Raw genomic sequence first — 25596 nt, forward strand, 5'->3', positions numbered from 1 at the left:
TTATATCAAGACGCTGCCAAAAAATTTGCAAACCGGTGGGGAAAATCAAAAATAGTTCTCCTATCCTGCTGCCTCCTCTGCTGAGTTTGCTCTGTTCCTTCTCGGTCCTGGACCGAGTCACAGCTGGACCCAGCAAGAATGAGCAGTGGTCTGCAGCAAGTGCCAGCTCCTTATCAGTGACAGTGTAACTCATGTGCCCACAATGGGAGGGAAGGAGCCAGAATGTGCAGTGGGTACAGCGTCGGGAGCCAGGGCACGCAACCTCAAGGGCCTCCAGAGCAATTTCCTCTATCTTCCCCCTGAGAGATTCAGATCTTGTGATATCAGCATGCTACAGACTGGATTAGCAAGCCACTTCTGGTAACCCACATGGGCAATTCTGCTGGGCTTCCCCAACAGACTTTCAGGACAGCAGTAGGGTCTATTTTTAAAGACAGAATTGCTTTCTGCTTAACCATATTTCACAGATGCCTTTCAACAACTGGTTCTACCTAGCAGCAGGGGTACCCTCTGCCTTGGCACTGTTTGCTGGAGCGATGCAAAGCCTCCATTACCTTCCCACAGACGTGGGCTGTAACAAACAGGCCCCTTGTACTCAGTAGCCCTGCAGAACGGAGCAGCTCTCTCAGCACAAAAGCATTGCTTCCTTTCAGAGAAGCAACTTTCCTGGTGCTGGGGCACAGCCAGGGACCGAGAGCAAAATGATTGCTTCTAAAGACTTCCTAATTTTGAGAAATCTCAGACCACATCCAACATATCCAGCAACATCCTCCTAGGGCTGACGGGCCGCTGGGGATGGAGGAGCCCTTTGTAGGATGGGTCATTAGCGAGGAGATGGAGATTATTGCCATGGAATAACAAGGAAGAATGAGGGCTTCCTCAGCCCCACCAGCTGTGCCTGGATACCGCAGCACATCTGGAATGGCATGCAGCAACCCCACTGAGTTCAGAACCAGCTGGTCAAGAAACCGAGCAGAAACTTTTAATAATATACCTACCTGTGGTTTTAGGAGCAAGATGGCTCAAAGTTAGCTCAACACCAACTTTTCCATACTTTTCACAGATAAATTTCTATAGATTCTGCCCAGAGAGAACTCAGCCATTCCTCACCTTTTACCTATTTTAAGCACGGAAGCTGCTTAGCAGGGCTGGACGCATTTCTCTTCCTGTGTCATGTTATTACTTTCTAGTTCCCTTCTAAGTACTTCAGGGGATCTTCTGCCATTAAACATACTTGGGTTTTCTAAATGACTGTCCTGGGAAGCAACCGCCTCTAACACTACATCTTAATTTCACAAAAGTCTCGGGAGCCAAATGTGCAAGCAATCACTGCAACATCCCCATTAATCCCCCTGCTGGCATGTGCTCAGCCCAGAGCTCGGCCACGAGCACAGCCTGGCAGAGCTGTGGACCAGCAGCTCCCTGGACATTCTGCCCTGAAGCACAGACATGATGCCATCACCAAACCTCACGTGGGGGTTCTGCTTCTGCTTCCATTGCTTTATGAAGGGTGCAAGGTCAAGCACGTGCCACACTAAAGAGCGCACTGCATGGAGCAAGAGCCGTGGCTTCAGGCTGCATCATGGCATCAGTGATCAGAAGAATGCTAGTGATGCATTCTTCTGCTTCCAAGGAAGGGAAGGTGACAGGCTCAGGGAACAGGCTGCCACTGGACAGCAGCTCCCTGCCACTGTGCTGTTTTGCCCCTGGGCTTTGTGCCCCACTGAGTGCTCCCAGAGCCACCACTCCGCTGGCTGGGAGTGGGGGAGGTGGGAGAGGAGGGGACAACACCAGAGATTAAAGTGGAGGGAGCACGGTTTGAAGGCAAGAAAGGGAGAAAAGAGCCTCTGGTCCCTACTGAGTACACATCAGCTGGCTGAGCCCAGCCTGTGCCAGAGGGTCCTGGTACACGAGGCCTTGAGATGGAGAAAGAAAACCCCAACACTAATCATCATGGACTGCAGGGCGGGTAGGGAGAATAGGAACCAGGAGGCTAGGCCTGCAAGAATTCACACCCTGTGCCCTCAGCTCCAAACACAGCTTAGTTGCTAACAATATTAAATTCCAAAAAGACTTGTAATGTAGGAAAATAAAATAAACATCCTGCACACTTACCCAATCCTGGTAAACAGCTTCCCATGGGCATGGAGAAAACTGAGGATGAACCTTTTGTTCAGCTGCATGGGAAAAAAAAAAAAAAAGAGAGAGAGAGAGGAGAAAACAATTAAACTCTTCCCGATTTCCTGTGAATTAAGAATGTCCCCAGTGACAGAAGAACCTGGCCTGGATGCCGGGGGTGGCACTGGAGATGGGAACCAAATGGACATGCCCAAACTCTTACAAACATCATGCACACAGTCGAGGGCAAGTGCCAAACAGCTGGATGCGAGCGGGGAGAGGGCGGTGGAGGCACAGCACCCTCTGCTGGGGTCGGGCTGATCGCTGCAGTCCCGGGCACCGCTCCGCTCCCCGAGCGGGACCCAGCGGAACGCAGCGCTTCCCACTGATGGGAAAAAGAAAAAGGAAAAACAGAAGCGATTTGGTTCAGCGCTCAGCGGTTGCCGCAGAGGCTGGAAGCAGCCTTTGGTCAAGGCGGGGAGGGAAATCCTCCTTAACGCTTTGCTGCGACGAGCTCAGCTGCAAAGTTTGGAGCTCGTTTGTGCCGTGCTGGTGCCACTTTCATAAGCACAGGGTTTTGGGGTGATGCGTTACCCTTTCATTTAAACCCAGCATAAGCAACTGCAAAGAGGGAGCCTGGGTTTGTCAGGAAAGCCCCTGCGAGGCTGCAACAGAGATGCTAGGCAGGGCTTGGCATTTCTCTGCAGTTCCTAGCAGAAGGCGGAGCAGTGTGGATGCAGAGCAAATTGTCTATAGCACTCTGTGTGATGGCAGCTTCCTGCCCAACTGAGGTCCAACAACACCAAAATCCAACTCCATTCGTTCTTTACTGCTGCTCCAGGCCACCTTTGCTAGCTCAGCAGCAAGCTGGGCTTTCCCCATCCTTATCTGAATAGCTCTGAAGAAGGCTGTGGGTGGCAGAGTCACTCTGTGTGACCTTGGAGGTGGCTGTGTCACCCAGGAGCAGCCTGGCCCCTCTCATACCTTCTCCCCAACAGGCAGCTTTCATCCAGCGCCTGCACAGCCTCACCACGATGAGAAAAGCCAGACCCTGAGCACAGCACGAGGAGACGCCGGTCCAGCACCGCCACTCCGCTCCTATTCACACATCAATTTTATACCCTGAATCCCTCTGCAAAGCTCAGCAGCATCCTTTCCATTTCCGAGGGGGTCAGAGAGACAGAGCGAAGGAGAGCTGGCAGGCAGGACAATGCTCAACCAAGTGGCACCGGGTAGAACACGAGGCAGCTGCCTTCTGCTTGCATCTGCTCAACTCCCCAGCTCCCATGGTTCTGTATGCAAGCAGCTTGGCAAGGTGCGACGGCTCGGTGAGGTGTAATTAACCCAGGCTGCACTCCCGGAGGACCCATGCAGGAGAATGATGCCCTGCTGCAGAGTCGCTCCTGGGCCATGTGCAAGTTTCAACATAAAACCTGTCTCATAAAACAAGCCAGACCAATTAAACTGGCCCCCGCAGCAAGGGGTTCTTGCTTACTCACTATTTTACTGCTGCCCTAAAGAGCCCTTTTCCACTGGAACCTGACTTTATTTGCCACCATTTTATTAACTCTGCAGATGAAACCCAAAGAGACTGGGGAATACTGGGACAGCTGAGCTAAGCCCTTATTCACTTTGCCAGCAACGTTAGGAGGGCTGTATTTCTACCATCCTCTTTAAGACACCAAGGCAGCTCAGAGCTTCAAAGGCGGCACACGCACGGAAAATAAGAAATAAGGACACCAGTCCTTCCCCTAGGCCCACATGCAGCCCACAGCCCTGGGAACAGTTGCTCTGCAATGTCAGCAGTGCTTTTGCATCAGCAGGGGAGAATCCAAACTCCCCACCTTGAATGGGAAGTGCCCCTGCACCCAGTGGGGACACGCACAGAGCGCTCACCCAGGGACAGAGCTGCAGCAGGACCAGAGGACCTGTGCTGAATCCATTGGAAGCTTCCAGCTCAGTCTTTTCATCACCAATCCCAAGGACAACACGGGAATCAGTGCTGAATTGGGACATGCATGTGTGCATACATAAACACAAGTTTTTTTTCTAAAGGAAGCAGGATGCACGCCTCTAGGAAAGAAGCGCATTTTATCCCTCTCGCCAACTTCAGCAAGCAGCAGCAAGCCCAGGCTGAGACCTGTGTGCCCCAGTGCTGTGGCACCTCATGCAGGCACCTCTCGTGCTTGTTTCATCACTTTTTCTCTCACAGCCTCAAGGTTTTGATGAGCTCATCACTTAACTTTGGACCTTTCATCTCCGAGTTCACGCCAGGGCCACGGGCTGCTTTGACTGGGCTTTTCTCCGAATGACTCTTTCCCTGGTGACTCACCTGCCCCTCGGTCTGCAGGAGCCCTCTCTGCTCCTCCTGTCAAATGCTGCTTCTCACGGCTGGAGGGAAACAGCGACTTCCACCGAGCAGCCCGCAGCAGGGAGGAGGAGGAGGAAGTCCCATCACCCGCTGTTCTGCATTTGCACAAAGGAGAGGAACACTTCCCCAAAGCCCCACTCACTGCCCCAAAGCTGTTAGCAAGAGACCTGCAACAATTCCATTGGATTCATCTGACTCACTGCGCAATTCAAGAGCGGGTCCCCCTCCAGGAGATTCCTCAGAATGGTCCTGGTGCCCATGCTGGGATGTAGGGCTCCCTACACACATCACTGCTCTGCTCCTTGGGGCAGGTCCCAGTCAATTGCACGGGAAGAGCCCACCAAGTAATGTTGATGCATCAATAAAGTTACGTCAAAAAAAGAGACTTTGTCCCTTCCAGCTGAACAGCGGGCATCACCGATATGGAAGTTATGAGCATATAGTGAAGGCATTAGTTATAAAAACAAACCAGCTGTCAAGGAGAAGAAGGGGTCCCTGCACACAGTAGTGCCTGAAGCTGAAAACAGCTGTTTCGGCTGTCATGAGTCAGCATGTGCAGACAGACTAAATCCACCTGGGAAGAAGCAACCTCACCAGAGGAAGCAATCCACTGCTGCTCGGGGAGCATTCACACACCGCACCTCCAACCAAAGTGGATTTGTTGCCATGGAAGAAATCAACAGTGACTAACAACTCCACTCCAAGCACCTCAGTGCAGAGACAGCAACAGCCCTGAACAGCCAGCTCAAATCACAGCAGCCATGACAAGGATGTCCTGACAGCACACAGAACAGAGGCGGTCAGACAGCTGAGAGGAAGGTCTGGCGTGATTCGAGCCAGAAACGAAGAAAGCAAGACCCAACCTCAAGAGACTGTGCCATGATTATAAAGGGTTGAAAATGCCTCCCACCCTCGTGCAGAAACACAGGAAATGCCATCAGGGCGCACAGGAAAAGGAGTGCCACGAGGCGGGTCGAGAAGCAGAGCCACGGACCCATTTGGCTAGCTGCAGGGAGTGCACAGAGTTTGGCACCTGAGCATCAGCCCCAGCTGTGAAGGAGGCACCAAATAAGGGAAGGATTCTGGAGCAGCGACTCCTGGGGAAAAAAGTGTTTCAAGTTAAAAATTGTTACTTCAGGTTTGGAAGTAAATTTCAGGATCTGGTCTTTATCAAGCGAGGCAAACTTTCTTCAACATCAGCAAAGCATCTGTGGAGCAGAAAGCAGTGTCAGAGTCAAAATAGGCTGCAAAAGACAAGTCCATTAATCAAGAGACCAGATGCAAAACTGCCTGCAACGAACACGCTGCCTTCCACCAGAGTGGAAGGGGCTGGAGCACTGCGGGATGCTCCCCGAAGTCTGGGGTATCCTCAGTGATGAGGGGTTGGGACACAGACCACAGAGCCACACAGTTCAGCTCCAAAACACGTACCACACTCATCCCAAATATTTGCAGGGTTTCTTGGGCAGCCAGGCTTTTCCAGGCACAGCTGCTTTGCTGGGAATCCAGGCACATCAAGCATGCTGTACCTCCCTCCCAGCTCCAGGGCTGGATATCCCACATTGACTGTTATTGCTCCCTTACATATCCTTCAGCTGAACGCCAACCCAGCTCTTAGCCCATGCTGTCCCTACCCTGCAAGGTCCAGCTCTGGATGCTGCTCCCCATGGCAGTATCTCAGTGCAGCAGCACCGAGCACAGATTGCTTCTTGAAACCAAGGATGCTGCATAATTCCTCTTCACGTACCACCTGCAAGTGTATATGGATACAGAGCTTCACTTGGCTTCTCCTGGCCACACGTTCTAGTGCAGGTATCTGTTTAGCAGCACAATGTCCTGCCCTGAATTGGATTCATTTTTGTAGCAATAGAAGCAACTCCAATGAGAGTCCCCATACCTAAACATGAGAGACCGCATGAATGAAAATCCAATTTACTATGACGTGGAAAAAAGAGGGAAGCCTGATGTATCACGGCCTTGAGGCACAGAAAACTCATTCACAGGTAAAGAAAATTTGATACACTCCTGCAGCCTTCCTGATCTTTTGGGCTGCAGCAGCTGTGGCTCCAAGACGCATCTCTTGGCTTTACGATTTACAAGGCAGCATCCCAGCAAGAGAAAAAGCAGCAGCAAGGAAGCCCTTCAGCACAGCCGACGAGCTTTTGATTTATTCCTCTTCATCGCTGCAGGAAGCAGGTGAGATGAGGAACATAAGCAAGAAAATGGTGCGTGTTAGCAATGCAAAATCGAGCAGCGGTGAGTTCGCTGTCTCTGAAACAAATACCTGGCCTACAAGGACGTTTGATATGATTTAATCATGAAGCCACTAGTAGCACATTCAATTTACAGAAAACAGGTCAGCTAGAGTGTTTTTACGCATGTGATTTCGTTTTCAACCAGACCTGTACCTAAGCTGCTTGTAGAGCATTTAAATCAGTAACGTGCAACATTCTCAAATAAAAAAATAGACTAAAACCAGCACATGGTGATTAAATAAGTTAAAACCTGATTGAATTAACATCTTCAAAAGTAGCAACCCTCACTAAACTGGATGGAAATAGGTAAGCAGAGGCTTTCTATCAGTGTTGCTGTCAATGAACTGAAAGAAAATCCGGTTGCCCCTGCCTATGGTACAAAGGGAACAATAAGCACTGATGGTTACAGTCACATCAAGTTATTACAATTGTTTCATAATCTGGGTTTTCCCAACACTAAGTGCCACATCATACGTCTCAGATGGTGGAAAATCAGCCTCCTGGAGGCTGCATCCGGGGCAGCTCCTGCAGAAAGGCTTCAGGGATTCCCAGAGCAACGTCCAGCAGAAGGGTTAACGCGTCCCTCGCACAGGGCAGGCACTGGACAGCACGCTTACATCTATATACGGCACTGATGAGACTGACACTGAAATACCACATCCAGTTCTGGTGCCCTTGTTTTTAAAGAGATGCTGAAAAAACTGGAAAAGTTCCAACAAACAGCCATAAAAGCAATTCAAACACTAGAAATAACGTCTTGCAGTGAAAAAACTTAAACAGCTCAATCTGTTTAGTGTATCAGGAAAGCCTGGGAGGTGGTTTGATTGCAGCGTGCAAAGTATCTCCGTGGCATTTCAGGGCCCTTTACACTAGCAGAACTGAAAAGCACGAGAATAAACGAGAAACGTTCACTCTGGAAATAAGGCACAAATGTTTCAGAACCGGTGCAGTTATCACTGGAACAAACTCCCCAGGAAGAGGGTGGACTCTCAAGGCTGGATGTCTTTCTGGAAGTTTTGCTTTAGCCAAATACAAGTTATTTGGCTTCACAGAGGAGTAGCCGGGTGAAATTGAAGGACCCGTGATATACAGGAGATCACACCAGATGATCTAATGGTCCCTGCTGGCCATAAACTCTATGAATCTATGCAAACATGCCAGAGAGGGTCCTCAGCTGAGATATCAAGTTAACTTTCAGCACAAAACTTTTCACGAGTTGGCTCTGATGCTGCAGGTCATTTAGGATACAAGCTCAGCTCTTCCAGACTGCATCTGGTTAAGCACTGAGAGATGACCCAGGCAGCACTGCTCTCTGTCCAGCAGGTAAGGCAGGCTGCATGCTGTGTGCTGAAGCGGCTCCAAGCAGCAAAAGCAGCTCATACTCAAATACATACTGTGTGCCAGGAGTGAACAGCATCCTCTTCCTGCGATAGAAAACTGACACTGAGAAACGTGCAATGAGTTCAGGCCATAAGAAATCTGTTCATGTAGCTCAGGATGTTGTCAGCCTTCTTCGCTATCCCAGAGCACATTATTTGTGGGGTTCAAGCACAAAGTGGGAAGATAATGAGAGAGATTAAGAATGGTGAGGACAGTAAAGACATAACTCTAACATGAGTTAGGCCAACAGAGAAGACATTCGGACAATGGGCTGAGCAGAGGCACAGCCTTCCAGAAGGATGACAGCGTTATCATCAGCAGCTCGCCATACTCCTGCTCTCCCAGCTGTGCTCAGCAATGAGGGACAGGGCGGTGGCAGCCAGGCTGAGCTCAGTACAGCTCCCACAGGACTGAGCTGGATCCACGTGTGAGCATCACACAGCTGTCCTGCTGCATTCGGATCCATCCGGAGCCTTTGCTCCTACCTGGACAGTGCAATGCAGGGCACTCAGGCATCTCCCTCTCCACTCTGAATCGCACAGCAATGAAATCTGCTGGGGAGGAAGAGTAGAGCCAAGGACAGAGGAAATGACACAGATTCCAGCAGGTTCCACTCCCTGATCCTCCGGAAGGAAGTTTCTTTCTGAATATCCACCTCCACAGTGGATACGGAATCTGGCTGGAAGTGCCTCATTCGACACTGGAAAGAAATAAATATTCCCCATGGCAGAAATAAGGGTTTGGCTGTGGAATATGAGATGCCAACCCAGCCAGTGTACAACAGAAAAAGTCGAACTGGGCCAACATCAGACAGAGATCAAGGTTAGACTAACAAGAAAGGCTCAAGAGCAATCACTGCCTAACAGCCTTCACCCTGCTCTGGGAAATTTCCCAGTCCTGCTATTAGACATTTTACTTCCTTTACCAGCGCTGCCAATTCCTGCAGCATTCTTGTCTGAAGTGCAAACCCTCCCTTCCCAGCACCGCTCTGCAGTGCCTGGATCATCCAACCCGCTGCTAAGAGAAAGGGCTCATGTGCAGCAGCAGGAGGGGGTTTGGTTACACACAAATCCCTGGCTGATCAGCACCAGCAGGAGAGGAAATGAGGAAAGAGTGACTGACAGGGAACGGCGGTTTCTGGCTGATTGTGCTTGGTTTTAGGGTATGAGAAGCCTGTTGGAACTTGAAGCTTTGCCCCCCTACTCCGCACAGCCTCTCTGAGCACTGGGATACAGCAGAGCCCCTCACCCAGGGGTAAGCCACTGATGTCTTTGTAGGGCTCCCACCTCTGATCCACCACCCTCTTCCACATTAGCACCAGATGCTTGTTATAGGAAGGAGAACACGTCGATGTTTCTCCCCCTCAAGTAACATCAGACCCTGCCTTGTTCTTCACAGTCAGATAAAACCACCGATGTGGTCTAAAAATAAGTTTAAAAAAAATAATAAAAATCAACACCAACTTCTAGAAACTCTTACCCATAGCTTAGCCTTCACTATCCGGGCAGTGGCAAAAGGTCAGGTTGTGCTGGAAAGCAACACATGGGTTCTACATGACATGCACACACACGTTCTACGGGTAACCAGGCTCTATGAGCAGTTCTGAGCTGTGGGAGCTCTAGCAGAGCGGTGCCGAGCATCAATGGGAGATCTGTAGGGTCTTGTTCTGTCTCGTGCTTTTTTTGGTCGGATTGCTAACGCATAAACCACAGCTGAGGAGGTTTTAGAAGTTAAAAAGGATCAGAGTTTTAAAGAAGTTATAAATGCATGCAGAGAGGGTGCACAACTGGTCGGCAAAAATGTCAGTGCTAGCTGCATGGCTGAATGTCACGTCTCAAGCCCAGAGAGGCTACGAGTGTGGTTTTAGTGTTTAACCAGCTTCAACTGCAGCCTGGCACTCTTTTACTTCCTCTGCACTGAAGGCTCCTCACTGCTGGGGGAAGAAACCAATCTCACCGTGTGACACCAAACGGCTCGAGTAAAAATAAAGCCCTGAGGTGGTTTGGTGACCTGAGGTCATATTAGGAGGTGGAGGGGTTGCAGGTTGGGGAAAGCACTCAGAAATACTACCGCTGCCAACCAAGAAAGAGATTGCAGGAAAGGAGGCAAGGCAGAGAATTAACATGAGTCCTACAGTAAAGAGGCTGAGAAGCCTCTTTCGCACGCTACCAGCTCCCCCGTGCTCAAAACAGTTTGTAAACCGTTTCCTAAACACAAAGGGGAAAAAAAAAAACCCAGACCTAGTCCTGACCTCCACGAATGAGTAACCAAACCCAACTGCTTCCTGCCAGCTTGTGGGGGTGAGAGAAGGAGGCTGCTGGGCAGGGCAGATGGAACTCCAGGTTTCTCTTTCTCAAGTACTGCTTTGGGCATAAAAATTAGGGATTCAACATCTCCCGCTGCCTTTTCACGTGGGTGGTGGGTAAAGGAGAGGAATAAGGAGGGGCAGCCCTCTGCTGATTGCTAGTGCTCAACGTTCCCACCCCGCAGATTCTCTCTGTGCCATAGGGGAGGCTCAGAGGAGGACTACAGCACAGCCAAGCTTCGAGTCAAATACAAGGCAACAGAGCAGCAAGCAGCAGGCTGGAGGGGAAGCACTGCCCTCCCCTGACAGTAAGGGCAGATCATTCTGCACCAGACCATAGACAGCATCACCTAAGCGTAGACAAACTTCCTGAGCTGAGAGCAGCTGCCTTCCTGCAAAAAAGGTGCTGATGGCAGCCTGACCCACCACCCTGCTGTGAGACCTTGGGTATACCCTGCAGTGAGAGAAACCCACCTCCTGTGTCCCCTCCTTTTGGGGACCCACCTATGGCACTGCCCTGGTGCAGCTCGAACATATAACAGGTGTGAGAAAAGGCTTCAGCAGAGAGCACTGCTGGTCCCGTGGTTTCTATTCCCTCCATTCTCCATACATGTGTGCAATGCTGGGTGTAAATAACACAGACAAAAGTTAACCTGTGAGCTTTCAGAGCACCACGCAAGCCTGCAGGGTTACCCTTTGCATCCCAGCAGTGAGAGGAAGGCAGGCAGTGAATGCAGAGCCTGCTGTATTGCATGCCCATGCTTTCACACTGCCAGAAGTGCTGCCCAGCCATGCTGGACCCATCAGCCAGGCAGCAGAATGGGGGGCAGATGCCTCAGATTAATGAGTCTCCCAAGTGGCTTCTTGTCCACCTGTATGGAAGAGCAGCCATCATTACAGCAATACATCATTTCCACTTCAGTCTGTCATTAATTTCTAGTTGTGTATAATGAAAAAGCTGAGAGCAAAAGGAGCTGCTCTCAAATAGGGATGTTTCTCTGGGGTATCTGCACAAGGTAAGCTGGGCCATGCTTGCAGATGCTCAGTTCACATCACAGCAGCCTCTTAACAAACCAGACACTCCTGGGGACTGCAGGCAGTGACAGTAGGGCCACCCCAGCACTGAGCACAGGTCACTACTGTTACTCAGTGTGACTGGTCCCAGCAGAGGACAGGCTGATGAAGCACAAATGGCCAGAATCCACCCACCAAAATTTCTAACGGATAAACAGAAGGTCTGATCCCACTTCTCTCCAGATGTAAAACCCCAGAGGAAAAGCTGCACTGCCTGAAACCAGCCAGGAGAAGGAGTCAGCCCAGAACAACTGCTGCCCAAGAGGAACAAGGACACAGAGGACAAACAACAAACACAGCCACGGAAAAACGGATGTGAAAAGTGCAGGAGCTGACTGGGACAGTGACCCTTTTCCCAGCTAATGACACGTGCCCTCCATCAAGGCAGAGCTTTAGACAGCCCCCAGGAGCACAGTTGTTCCCTAACCGCCTTTCTCCTGCCTTGGACCATGAATAGGCTGCAGAGGTGTAAGTGAATGTAGCATTCATGGTGTACAGATAAATAATAGGCGTCACATAAAGTAAGCAGAGGAGAAGAACTAAGAAAGAAAGTGAGAATCCTTGCAAATGTCTTATCTCAGAATGAAAGAAAAGAATCACAGCCAAAGCTATCGTAAAGATAACTTCATACAGGCACTGTCATATAAGTTCTCAGTTGTCTAAATCCAGACCTAGAGGAAAAAAAGGACAGGTCTCACAATCTCTCCTGCTTTATGAAGACAGTGACCTCATCCTTCTCCCAAAAGGTTTCAGGTAGTGGACCATCTCCCTGCATGCTTAACACTCATCTCATATTCTAGGACTTGGTCGATGGAAGCAGCTGAGAAAAACAGCACCATTCACCTGAAAGAAAATACAAACACTCAAAGATACACGCTGCTTACACATTTTTGGGTGGTCATATGGAGCCAGGACTTGGACATGATGATTGCTACGGGTCTCTTGCAACTTGGGATATTCTATGATCCTATGAAAAAGGGTTGTTGCTCCAAGAGCACCCAGCACCAGGCAAAAGCAACACCTCTGTTCCTAACCAGCAGGTTGAGCAGAAACAGGAAGGTTCCTGCACCAATGCACAGAGCTGGGACAGCAGATCTCAACTCTGGTCTTAGCTTTCCTAGGAGCTTTTTTGATGGCTCTACCAACCTTCTGATGGCTCTGCAAGATTGGCCTCTCACACAGGGCCCAGAAGGCTTAATTCTTTAACGATTCCAAAGCATTCAGACATCTGGAGAGAAGTATTATTCAATTACTGTTATGCCAAGGGAAAACCTCTCTTCCATAATCCCAGCTGCAACTATGCAGTAATCTTTATTAGTGCACTCATGCTACGTGATAACATTAGGAAGTATCTACTGCAGAGCACGGGCAGCAGGCAACTGCAACTGTGGGAACCGTAACTCAGCGTTTCCTGACAGGGGTGATTAAAATCTCAAACTTAGTGTAATATTAACACTTTCTCAAGAGACTGACAGTACATATGCCCTGTTTACTCTACCAACTCACAGCCTGCGCAGTAAGCTGCAGACAGTACTATCACGTTTAAGATCAATATAGACCCAAGGCAAACGAAACTAGTGGCACAGAACAAGTAGGACTCAGCTCCACAGCTATATGGCTGCCCAATATACCTGCCCAGTATAGCTGCCCATTGATTCAGTCTCCTTTTTTGCTTTTCTTAGTGGATTCCTACACAAAGTCAGGTAAGCAGGGCACCGGATCACTCTGCACTCTCAAGTCTCTGCACACCTAGAAGCACACAACGTATGAGAGACCACAGAAAACAGCCAAAAGAAAAACAGAATGAAACTCCAAAAGGCTGCAGACGTAACGGACAAACCCCAACCACAAAAAGGGAGGCTGTGACCCAAACACTTCTGCTTGCTTTGTCCCATGTCCTCCATGCCAGCACTGCCAAATCATTACTTGGGAAGATGCGCAGCCCTTGGTGTAGACAAGTGGCACATGCTTTCAGTTCTCCATTTACCTACAATAACACGACATAGCAAACAGTGGAAAAAGCAGCTATGCCAATTCTCTACCAAAACAGAGAGTGCCAAGGCAAATTGCCAGCCCTGCACACCGCCTGTCTTCGTCACAGTGATAGCTGCAGCACGAACCGCCCTTCTGCAGCCTTGCGGTCACACTTTATTTACTCCTTTCAGCTAACTTCTAACCCTGAAATAAAGTTGTGATGTTTCTGTTTTTATACAGGGCTACAGAGAGAGGGAAAAAAAAACAAAAAAAGCACCGCAGCACCGTAGAAGTATGCACAGAGCAGACACTGACAGGTACAGTGCGCAGATGTGCAGGTCCCAGGAGGGATGCATTCAGCATCTCCCTGCCCAGCCTCTCCCTATACCTCTGCCTGAATGCAGTCAGATCTGTTGGGTTCTATGATTGCATTGTATCTGCTCCTGAAAGCTGAACACTTACACATTTTATCCTATACAATTCCATTCTTTGGCTCAGCAACAGCTGATGCCCGAGGAGCTACCCGCAGGTCTCAACTGTCAGAATAGATGAAAGAACACAGCTTCAGCCTTTTCAAGGGCTAAAACCACCAAGGAAGGTACAAGGAGGCAAGGACACAGTTTAGACTCATTTCCCTATGATGACACGCAAGCACTGGCACACTTCCCCCGGGAGAAGAGCAGTTCCCTTCTGCCCCAGCCTGCATGGGGAACGCATCTGCTGGAGGCAGAGGCGCTGCCAGGACCGAGGCTGCTGCCTCCTCTGGCCCACGCAGGGCCTTCCGAGGCCAAACAGTGCCACACAGTGGCAACATGCAGGTTCCTCAGCTTCTCTCCAACCCCCTGAAAGCACACAAAAGCCTCCCAAATTGCTGCAGCTTTTTATCCGGTCCCAGCTTCAGCACACGGGAACTTTGGGAGTGATGCAGATGTAAGATTTCTTCCTCACCTGGTTATTTTTAATCCAGGTCAGTTTGGTGACACAGTCACGGTTCAGATCCACAAACAGTTGCACCAACAACATGAGTGGAATGGTGCAGCACTGCAGCCCGAGCAGAAAAATCTTGGCTGCAAAGAACACAGTGCCCAAACCTGCACCTTCCACTCCCCTGCCCTTTTGCCTTTGTGTTTCTCATTTGCAGCCCCTCGGCACCAGAGAACCTTTCCATGAGCCAATATTTCAAACTGATGAAGAGATGAAGAGTAAGGCTGTGCGATCTGAACATGCATTGCCAGTGGCCTGCACTTCAGAAAGCACAGCCCTCACAGAACAGACCAAGAGCAAGCTCTAGCAAACATCATCACACCCTAAACAACCAAACATCACTGCCCCCCACTTTGCTAGTGGCTATGCTACCTCACCTGGCAGTACTGCAGAAGAGAAACTCCCAGTGCCTCAAAAACTCTCACAGCATTTTATATAAAAGCTCTGTATCAGTGATTTATGGAAACCCTAAAGCTTGGCACATTCCTTTCAACAATGCTGAGGCAGCAAAGGTCTCCAGAAGAGAAGCTGAGGAGAGGGAAAACAACCGAGGGCAGTAACATCCAAAAAATGCTGCTGCAGTGTGCCAGAGCTTATCTTTCAAAGCCCTAAGACTTCGCCCCAGTTCCACCCAGCTGAAGTCACAAACTAGTTACAAAAGTGCAATCATATTTGAGAAGCTCTGGGCCCCGCAGTATGCAGAGAAGACCTTCCCAGTTCTGCTAAACTCACATCCTTAACAGCCATTTTAGGACAGGCAGTCCAGAGCTCCCTGGCAAGTCTTCTTGCAGGCCACATGTGCCAAAGCAGTGTGAGGATTCCTAGAGGATGAGCTTCCAACCATCACTGTCTTTGCCTACATTCCAGTGCCTGACAAACAGAGTTCACTCGGGCTCCTTGCACAAGGTACAGATCAAACAGACCGATGAGAGATGCTGCCAGTCACATTTTTAATCCTTACAGAAGAAACCAGAGAGTCTGGCCTCTCAGCAGAACAAGTAATGCAAATACAACACATACCATGGAAATTAAAACCACAGTTTTCACATCCCCAATGCAAACTTCCAACCACCTGGCAACGGGACAAATGACCCGCTTCCATAACATGCAGTAGAGCTACTTGGTCACCATTAACCCTGGTCTCCAGCATCTGACCTCATTTCCCACCGGTAACCTCACCCAAGTTAGAGCCTCCAGAAGAGGCATTTTCTGCTTCTTCTGTTTGTGCCTCTCCTATTCCATATCAGCCTCACCAGCACACGCTGCCAAGAAATGGATGGTAACAACATGCTTTAAACATGAGAGGCACGAGGTCACCAACTCCTCAGCCTGACCCAGGCACAGCTCCCATAGGGGAAGCCAAAACACTGGAAAATTTAGCAACAGGAAAGCAAAACAGATCCAGTGTCATTCCACTGCATTCCAAACACACGACACCAAAGCCAGCAGCCGCCTCCTGCAGTACTCACGTCGCTGGGGCTGAGGTTCCCAAGACCATTGTCCTGCTCAGAATCTCTGCCGGATTCGTGGCCCTGAGAGGAGCGGGGGTGGGAAGGATGGATCCAAATCTCCAGCCGTGTGGCATCGTCTCCAACTTGTCGCAACGTGGACTTCTTGCCTTTCCCTCGATGGCTGGGGCTCAGCTCCAGCACCTGGTGCTTCTTCTGCTCCATCTGTTCTGCCTGTGAAGATAGGACATGGTTAGATCATCCAGGGAGAAAAGTTCAAGAAAAATATATCATTTTATTTACACGGAAAAACTGGCTCTTGTCCCAGCTTAAAAACCACAGTAACTCACTGACAGTCCAAAATTTGGTTTCTGACACTACTCCTGTAGTGCAGGGTAAGAGATCTTTATTATTAATATTTTTTTTTTTAACTCTGATTGCTCAATGGGAGAGGGAAAGCTGTATCCAGTTCCTAGCAGTGTTTAACAGTCAACATGCTGCATCTTTGATTTGAGGCACAAAGGGACTGCAGCTTCTCCTTCCTACCACTATGGGACACCTATGGAATAAGGCAACGACCAAACTGCACGCTGAGGCCATGCTGCAAACCACAGCGACCTCCAGCCCTTACTGAGCTCGGCTGTTTTACAGTTTGTGACAGAATTAAGAGATTCAGCTGCCTAAGCAACCCCAAAATCAGACAGAGGAGAGGCAAAAAAATGCCATCATTTGGAAGACTTTGTTTTTCTTCCAACTCCCAACATGGAATTTCTTACAAGTAAGACTCGTAAGACTCCAAGACCAAAAGTCACCATCACCCTTCTCCCCCGTTTGCAGCTCTCCAGCTGTGGGTCAGCTCAGGCAGCTGCAGCATCCCACAGCCCAGCTCCAAGACTCACCTTGCGTTTTGTCTCTTCAAACAGACTCATGAGGCTCTCCTTGGCTGTGAGGATGGGGTTACTAGCTGCTAGACTGCGCATGTAGTAGTAGACAGCATCCAGCTTTCTCCTCTGCAAAAACACAACCAAACTCAGAGCTGGCATTCATTCTGGGAAACTCAGGGCAAAGCCCCCGCGCCATTCACTTTCCATGTTCCTCAATACACTTTCCTTCTCCCTCAATAGTGCCTGGGAGACAGATATTCACAGAGTAAGAGCAGTCCTACAAACAAGCTGGACCCTTCTCCATCCACATTCGTGACTATCTACAACATTCAGCACAAACATTTCACCAGGGTTAGGGAGGGCAGCTGACACTACAGCTTGCAGACCTGCTTGCTCTAGCCCTGAGGTTGCTATAGAAGCCATCAACCCAGGAGCTCACAAAAAAATCTCTCAGCAGACATAGTAATAAAGGGCATCAGTATAAATTCTGAATTCCTGACAGTTCAGGAAAAAAAAAAAACAAAAAAACCTCCTTTCAACATTGTCATGAATATGGAAATTACTCCACAGAGGTACAGGAATACAGGAAGTTTTGCCAGACTCCTGCCTGTGGTGAAAGATGCCCTCCTTATCTCAGTCTGCCACTTGAGCCACCTCTCAGCATCTGTTCACCCACAGCCCTGCTGCAGGGAATACTGTAAGATATCACTCCTTGAGTCTTTATACCATCGAAACCCACAGCCATTTAGAGCCTTACAGAACACCACAGCAGGGCAGGATACTTGGCAGCCTTAAGTCCCACTTGGGGAGTCAGAAAAGTCATTCTCAGCCACAAGGAAACTGCATTTCTAAACCATGCAGTTCTGAACTAATATTCAAAAAAAAAAAAAAAGTCTTTTCAGTATTGCAAATGAGATCCTTACCAGTCCCCTGCCCCAGGCTGATCCCCCATTTATCTGCTCCAAATCTTCCTTGAAACAAGCTTTCCTGCATGGCTAGAGGAGCCATCAAAACTAAAACCTAAGAAAGCTGCATGTTGATGTCACTTAGACTATTCAAGTACAAAAATCTCACGCAAAACCTTAAATGCAGCCCACTTCTAATGCATGTGCACTCTCATCAGCCTGCAGAGCAGTCCCAAAAATGTAGATAGCCTGGGGCAGTAATGTGTATCTAGCAAAGCAGCCAGGAGCCAACAGCTGGAATCCACTGAACACACCCTGCCATCAACTTTGTTTTTAAAAAAAAAAACAACAAAAAACATCTGGAAGTGCTGCCTTAAACAATCTCTTTATCCACCAGATGGAATCCCACAGCCTCTTCCTGTGCTTGCTACATCTTTGTATGATGAACACCTTACCGTATAGATGGCCAGGAGTGCCAGCTGGTTGTATGGGCGGCCGTTTTTGGGAGCAATTTGTTGAGCCTTCAGGTACCAGCTGAGGAATGGAAAAACCAGGGAAAAAGTTACTGAAAGGACATCAGGTTGCCTTCCTCACTGTGGAGGGCACAAAGTTCCCTCTGCAGCACTGGCAGCCCAGCACTGAACAGGCCCTTTGCACAAGTGCCCTCTGCCTGCATGAGTGTGCACAGCTAGTAAGTCTGTACCCAGTGCAGAGAGGAAAAGCCAGGGCACAGGACAAGAGGGAGAGGCAGACACAGCTGGAGAAAGAAATGTTCTTGGCTCAGCCTGAAGATGAGCATTTAGCCAGCTCCACTAAGTGTTGTCTCCAGTGCAGCCTCAGGCAGAAAACAGGCTATTTGCAGAACGCTTTTTTCTCCTCCCCCTTTTTAGTCTTTTTGGCAGCTGGGACCAAATCTTCCTGGCTGCTTAGCTCATTATTTAATTATCCCAGAAGAAGGGGCATCCGTTAAGAAGCAGCTCATTCCTCCCTCCTATTTCTCCTCAGTTGTATTATCCAGCTTATTTCATGCCACACAAATCTGTCAACACTGTTCAGATGCATAATGAACATGCTGTGCTCCTTCCAGCCCTGTAAGATATCAGTGTACTCTATGGTGCTCACTTCAAAAACAGGCAGCTTTCCCCACCCTGTTTCAACCTTCCATGGGTTTCAGGGCCCCATGCTGGGCTCAATTGCTCACTACCACTCTTTGCTCCAGGAAAATAAAGAAGATCAGAAAAAGTACTGTATGCCAGGCAAAATAAGAGTGATAGGAAGCAACAGGTGCCAATAACTTCTGATGCAGTCAGAACATATGGGCACATATGGGAATCTCTCCTGGCTGGGAAGCTAGCAGAAAATATATCAGTTTGCCAGCATCAGAAGCATAAACACTCCCTGCTGCAGGATCAGCACAGGACAACTTCCACAACACACAGCTGGAGGAAGATGGATCTGCTGGGTTGTTTTTTGGATAGAAAAGCAGTTCACACTATACCTTTAATTTACACAGGACTGCAGTACAATAAGGAGGCATGAAAAGACTCCTTTGGCTAGAAGCAAGCTTATGCATGAAATGAGATGCATCCCTTGTAACTAGATAGAGGAAGAGCTTTACTCAGCCCTGGGGTGAAGAACACAATACCTGCGTGCCTTTCCATAGTTTGCAGTGTCATTTGCTTGTTCTCTGTATCGACAAATGTCCCCTTGACAAATCATACACCTCTGGGCACTGATCAGTGCATACTTCACCTGAAACAAAGCATTCAGAACGTCACTGCACATCCCAACTCACCTTAACACCCTGTGTGTTCATGGGGACTGTGAAGAGCTAAGAGGAAGTCACTGACAAACTGAAGGTCAAAAACAAAGGCTGCAGAATTAAATGACAAGGCTCAGTGGCACTGGTTCAGCATTAGCAACCCTCCAAATATCTACTCCTTTACAGCAACATCCTAGCTCTTGCTCAGAGGAAGTAGGTTTCAGAATCAGTGCTTCATTCAGTCCAAGAGAAACGTGAGGAAGATAAACTGGTTAAAACAAACACATCTCTCTGGGAATGGAGCTTGACTAAAATATCCTCTTCCAACTGTTCTCACACCTGCACTCACAGCTCAGGGCAATCAATGTCATGCGTCAGAGAGAGCCCAACTGTTAGCCTTCCTCATTCGTTTTTCTGCATTCCATATACAGAAGTACGAGTTGTTCAGTATCTGAGGCCAAGCCAGGGTACCTCTGACACTCCTTCTCCTTATTAGCCCTAGTCAAAGGGACGATACAAAAAAGTTCTTTCTTTGCAAAGGAAGCTGAGAAATGTTAATACACTGGAGTTAGTTCAACATGTTCTCTAACAGCTGAGATTCCCTGCAAACACACTGCTGTCTATTCAGAATACATCTGCCCACCTCTTGGCAAGGGCAGCACGCTGAGTGCTGAGTCCAGCATGCAGCATACCATTAACAGGAGAAGACTTCAGGAGAAAGCCAACCTACCATTTTCCGCAGAGGCTTGCAGCGGATGGCTATTCCATCCATATAGTCCTCCAGCTTGAACTGGTATGACACCTGCAGCTTCTGGAGTAAGCCATCAAAAAAGGAAGTGCCCTGCAGAACACATGTATTCGGTTGTTACAATTTTTCTGAAGACAAGCAGAAAATCTTAACACCGTCCTTTAGTTACTGCAAAGGTCCCTCTCCCTCTGGTTTGTGCTGTTCTCTTCAGAAAGCAATAAGGCAAGAGGATCTCCAGCTTCAGTTTTTTAGGGCTGAGCTAGACAAAGTCAAGACTGACCTGACTTTGTGTTAGCCACAGTCCTGCTCCAAGCAAGAGGTTGGACTGAAGCCTTCCAGCAGTCCCTTCCTGCCAACATAATTCTGTAAAACACATCCTCTTGGATTTATCAGCCTACCTTCTACAATGAGTAAACCGAGCTGAGTGTCTAACAGAATGACTTTTCACCAAATTTGATAAAGATAGCACAAACACCTCAGTGAATGCTCTTGTTTCTTTCCATTTAAAGATGCTTAGCTCATTTTAGTTTAAATCAATTTCTCATCAAAACAGAACAGACCAAAGCAAGCCTAGTTTAAATTATAACAAATATCCACGTGGACCAACACCTATTACACTAAATTGTAATCTGTCTGTGCATTCTTTTTGCAAAAGCATGGCCTAAGGCACACATAGCAATAAGCATGACCACAAAGGCTAGCTCACTGTCCAGTTATACCAACCTGTTCTAAACACCAACCAGTCAAAGGTTTAGCAAAGCCTGGGGGTGTTTCTCTCCTCTTACCTCATCTAGAAGTTGGAGAAGTTTGTTCCGAATTTCTTGGGCATTTTCCCCCAGAGGATCTTTGAGGAGCTGCCGGAATTTCTCAATCACTTGGTAGAAGGCGTTCTTCCACAGCAGCTGGTCCACATTCTGGGTATCAGAGAACTCGATATCCATCAAAATGCACCGCTCGTACAGCTGCAGCATCTCCACCCTAGAGTGAGACACAATCAGTGGTCAACATAACAGCCTGGCAGAGCACGCAGGGAGCACGTGCTGAACCACCTGCTGCTCCTCATCCTGCAGGCATGAGATGTCAGCAGTTTGCTTGGCTCACACGCTATGGCAAATAGATGCTTCCACACATGCCCTAGAAAGAGATGGAAGCTGTTGTAACCAAACACCCCTTCTGCTCCAGCAGAGCAAATTGAAAGGACCATCTCTCTTTCTGCATGCGTAAAAAAGGATTAGGACTCACCAAAGAGCAAAAAGGCTCTGCTAAAGCTCTGCCTCTGGGAAGAGCAAGACCTAATTATCTCCTGAAAGTAATACAGAAAACAGCATACACTGCCAGGTTCTGCTGCTTCCAAGCACAAAGCCTAGCTACTAAGGGCCAGGAACAAGCACACAAAGCACCTAAGAGCGAGAGATCTTGCCATTACAGTGAACCTGCGTATCACTTCATGAAACCAAAACGCACGTTGGAATAACAAACCAAGTTCCCCTCACTAACTAACAAGAGCCCAGCTCAGACAGTGGAACAGAACTCCTATGCACAATTTGATGCAATGGAGATACGCTGCTGCTGGGCAGGGACCAACTGTACCTGTGCTCTGGGGAAGGGCAGCCCTCACCAGCCATGCCAGCACAGCCTCTCTCTAGGTGCCATTAACATCCTAACCTGAAACCTCCAGTGCTGTTACCGGTGCATACACATCCCTCTCTGTGGTCTGTAATATGAGTCCCTCAAATGCAGAACAAGCCCTGAAAAGAGCTCAGCTGCCAGATTTACTGCCAGTCAGCTCTGAAATAAGCCTCCAGAGAAGCCCCAAAGACCACACGTAAATGTAGTAGATGCCAAGTAGAAACTTGCTCCAGTCATGTTAACTGCCCTCCTGAGTGCCAGCGTCACTTTCCTCTTGCTAGGCTGTCCTCACCGGGCCATCCCCAGTGACTGCCATATGTCACAGGGCTGAACAGTGTCAAGAACAAAACTACCAGCACTTATAAAGCTCTGTCACTGCCACACAGCACCAGGAATCCACACAACACTTTGCAAGCACAAGCTGAGAGCTGCCGTGCTGAAGCCAGCAATGCGAATCAGCAAAGGCAGGTAATAAAGCAAAAGTACACCAGCAAATACCAAAAGTACGTGAGAGCCCTGGAACCAAGAGAGCCCAGCTCCAGCAAGAAGAACCCAAGAACTGCAGCAGATGCTTGTCCTGCTCCCATGCATGTCTTCAGCACAGGCAAAGCATTCCACAACCATAAGAAGCCACAATTTAACCCTCAGCCCATGCCAAAGAGATATTTGCTCACAGTGCCTTTCTGATATCCAGACACCGCTGGCACATGATTAACATCCCCAACACATCATAAGATAGTGAACTATAGCCCCAAACCCTCAGATATCAATGTCCCTCATCCCCCAGATCCCCAGTGAGAAAACATTATGGAAAACAGCTCTGGTAGAAATTCACTGTTGAAATGACTCAACCACAAACCTCAGCTGGGCCATCTTCTCCAGCCCCTCTGGGCTGATGCGGTCTCTGGAAAGCAGATTGCTGAGCTGCTGCTCCTGGTTCCCAGCCTCACGGAGGAGTTTGCTGAGCTCCTGCTGCTGCATGTTCCGCATCTGCTGCTCCATCTCAGGACTCAGAGGAGCTGGGGTGAGTGGGCCGCACATGTACTGCCCTGCCTGGCCAGGGTACCCGGGGTAAAAGGCTCCTGGGTAAACACCATTGTTTGGACCCATTGGATACTGCAGGGAGTACCCGCCATAAGGATACTGCGGACCTTGGCCAGCAGCCCGAGGGTAATAGTAGGGGTTGTCAGAGTTTTGGAACTTATAATAGGATGTCTGGGCCTGGCGGGCTTCCCCCCAGGAGGTGGGACTCACTTCATCATCCGTGTCTAGGAAGTGAAGCTGTGGGGTTTGGCTCTTCAGGGCGGGTTTTTGGTCCGGGTTGTTGGGGTCCCACAACCTGCGAGCGGTGCCACCTCGGCCCCGGCTTCGGGAGCCCTTACTGCCAGCACCGCCCAGCAGCAGCCGGGGCCCGGGGTGACTGGGCTCAGGGGAGCCCGCAGTGCTGGCAGAGAGGTCTGTGTTGGCAGGCAGGAACAGAATCCCCCGGCCCCTCCCCTGGGGCTCTCTGCTTTGGCTCCTCGCCTCCAAAGTCTCTGAGTCGTTGCAACTAGAAAACGCCTTCACGGGCTTTTTTCTATCTGCGTCTGCTAGAATGACATCCCTGTTCATAGTCTTGCTGTCAAAAGTGACTCGGAAGTGTCCCTTGACTTCCTTGCCATTACTGCTCCAATCATTCTCACTCCTAGAAGCTCGACTCTGCTCTAAACGCTTTTTCCTGTCTGAAATCCTGTTAGAGACATACGCTTCTGCCTCATCGATTCTGTCATCATCCAAGGAGTCAGTGGAGGATGCAGAGAGCTGCTTCCTAGGACGTATTCTAGCACGCTCCTGCCGTCTCTCCATCCCATCCACCAGCGGGGCTCCATCTACACTGTTGTTGCTTCCAGCTGAACTCGTGCTGCACGTGCGGTATCGGCTCCGCCGCTTGTCAGAGCGGGAGTACCGCTTTGTAGCGCCCAGCTTCCCCTGCATCACTTCATCGTGTGCCCTCCTCATCCTGTCACTTCGCTCTAGTCGTCTTCCTTTATCCACCCTAGAGGATTTCACTCCATCCCCTGCCTGGTTTCCCTCTCTTTCCTCTTTGTTTGACTTGGTTTTCCTGTTGTTGTCTTCTGCAGTACCTTTCTCAGTCTCTTCACCTCCTTCAACTCTCAGCTGTTCCACTTTAGAGGTGATTTCCTCAGTAGGCAACCGTAGGGCAACTTCTTTAGCAACCAAATGCATGCGCTTCCCTGGCTGATAGATCTGCTGGTCCGGTTTCTTGATTCTCCTCGTGGTCTTGGCACAACACTCATCCGCCGCAAGCGGCGTGCATGAGTTCTCCTGGCTCTGAGGACCACCTTTAGTCTCTGCCTCTTCATTTCCCAACGAAGGACCATTCTGGTTATGGCTGTCACCATGCTGAAGTTCTCCATGACTGGAGGCTCTTCTCCTGAAGGATCCTCCTCGTGAAGGGCCACTCTCCCCCTTGCCTTCCTCAGCTCCGTTCCTCTCCTCAGAAGCCTCGTGCTTTGGTGGCACAAGTTTGCTCCTCAATCGGGAGAGGCCAGGCTTGTAAATCTCCAGATCTGGGCGCCTGTTGTCTTTGCGATGCCGTGGCTCCTTCACCTCCTTCGTGTTTCCTAGGAAAAAATAGAGAAAAACATAGGAACGTTAAGGCTGGAGAAGATCTGATGCTGTCAAATCCAACCAGCAGCCCACCCCCACCACACCCACTGAAGAAACCACATCCCCAAGAGCCACAACTCCACGGCTCTGGAACACCTCCAGGGTGGTGACTTCGCCACCTGTGCCAATACATCATTGCTCTTTCTGAGAAGAAGTTGTTCCCGATATCCAATGTGAAAGAGAGTTATTCCCACCACAAACCACACGAGGATGAGAAAAGCTCACAACAAATATTCAAAGAGAAACATTATCTGAAGGCAAAGTATTAAAAACACCCTGAAAGCTGCTTCAAGAGAACGCACGTGAAACGCTCCGTTGAGGCTCACGGGAAATCAATGAACGAGAGCAGGAGACGAAGCAGCCTGACAAAGCTGACCAAATCCTGAACCCGACTCGCTTACAAAACATCCTGCAGCAGGTTTTGCCCCGAAGAACCAACGAGTTAACAGACAGACAAAGCACAGCGCCCGGCCCCGCTCTGCTCTGTGCCACAAAGCGAAGCACCGCCAGCGGCTCCTGGAGCGGCTCAACACAGCGTGACGCCAGGCACAGCCCCACCGCTCTGCTCTCAGGGCGGCATTTCCCCCTCCGTGCTCACAACCCGCAGCATCTTCCTCCCTCTCCCATAACCACATCGCCACAAAACCCCTCACGGAACGCAGCGCCCGACACAGCACAGCCCGCGCGCAACACGCTGCGTTTCGCCCTCAATGCCCGCTCCGTGCCCGCTCCCCCCGCGCCGCCGCCGTTGAACCCCCGCTCTCCCTCAGCACAGCAACAACGGCGGCCCCGGGCCCAGCACACGCCCACAGGGCAGGCACGGCCGAGGCGAGGAGAGACAAAAAGGACGAACGGCGGCTCCCCGCCGCCTCCTCCTCCCTCCGCCCGCCTCACCTGCTCCTCCTGCCGCCCCGGCGCGGGCCTGCGCGGCTACCATGTCCCGCAGCTCTGCGGCCGAGACGCGGACGCGCTCCAGCCCCTCCGCCATCTTGCTTCGCGCCGGGGCGGGGACGGCGGCCGCGCGGGGCCAAACTTCCTCGCGCGGAGCACGGCGGCTGACCGCGCGCACGCGCGCGACGCGGCCGGGAG

General features: G+C 49.8%; 1 protein-coding gene across 8 annotated transcripts in view; it reads right to left on the bottom strand.

The window, feature by feature from the left end:
- The window catches only part of SMG6 (SMG6 nonsense mediated mRNA decay factor), a 90726-nt gene extending 65212 nt beyond the window's left edge, over positions 1-25514 (bottom strand). For all 8 annotated transcript variants that reach the window (XR_016459197.1, XM_031591707.2, XM_031591705.2 and 5 more), the window contains exons 1-9: positions 25402-25514; positions 22697-24461; positions 20994-21186; positions 20191-20301; positions 19344-19450; positions 18154-18232; positions 16809-16919; positions 15931-16143; positions 2116-2177 (exon numbers count right to left, since the gene is read on the bottom strand). Coding sequence is in view for 7 of the 8 variants with exons in the window: in XM_031591707.2 (XP_031447567.2) it covers positions 2116-2177; positions 15931-16143; positions 16809-16919; positions 18154-18232; positions 19344-19450; positions 20191-20301; positions 20994-21186; positions 22697-24461; positions 25402-25495 (2735 nt within the window). In the remaining variant the exon portion in view is untranslated. The remainder of the gene's footprint in view (positions 1-2115; positions 2178-15930; positions 16144-16808; positions 16920-18153; positions 18233-19343; positions 19451-20190; positions 20302-20993; positions 21187-22696; positions 24462-25401) is intronic.
- Positions 25515-25596: the final 82 nt, after the last annotated feature.

Source organism: Phasianus colchicus, chromosome 21, assembly GCF_987193195.1.
Source record: "Phasianus colchicus chromosome 21, bPhaCol1.hap1.1, whole genome shotgun sequence".
NCBI classification, from domain to species: domain Eukaryota; kingdom Metazoa; phylum Chordata; class Aves; order Galliformes; family Phasianidae; genus Phasianus; species Phasianus colchicus.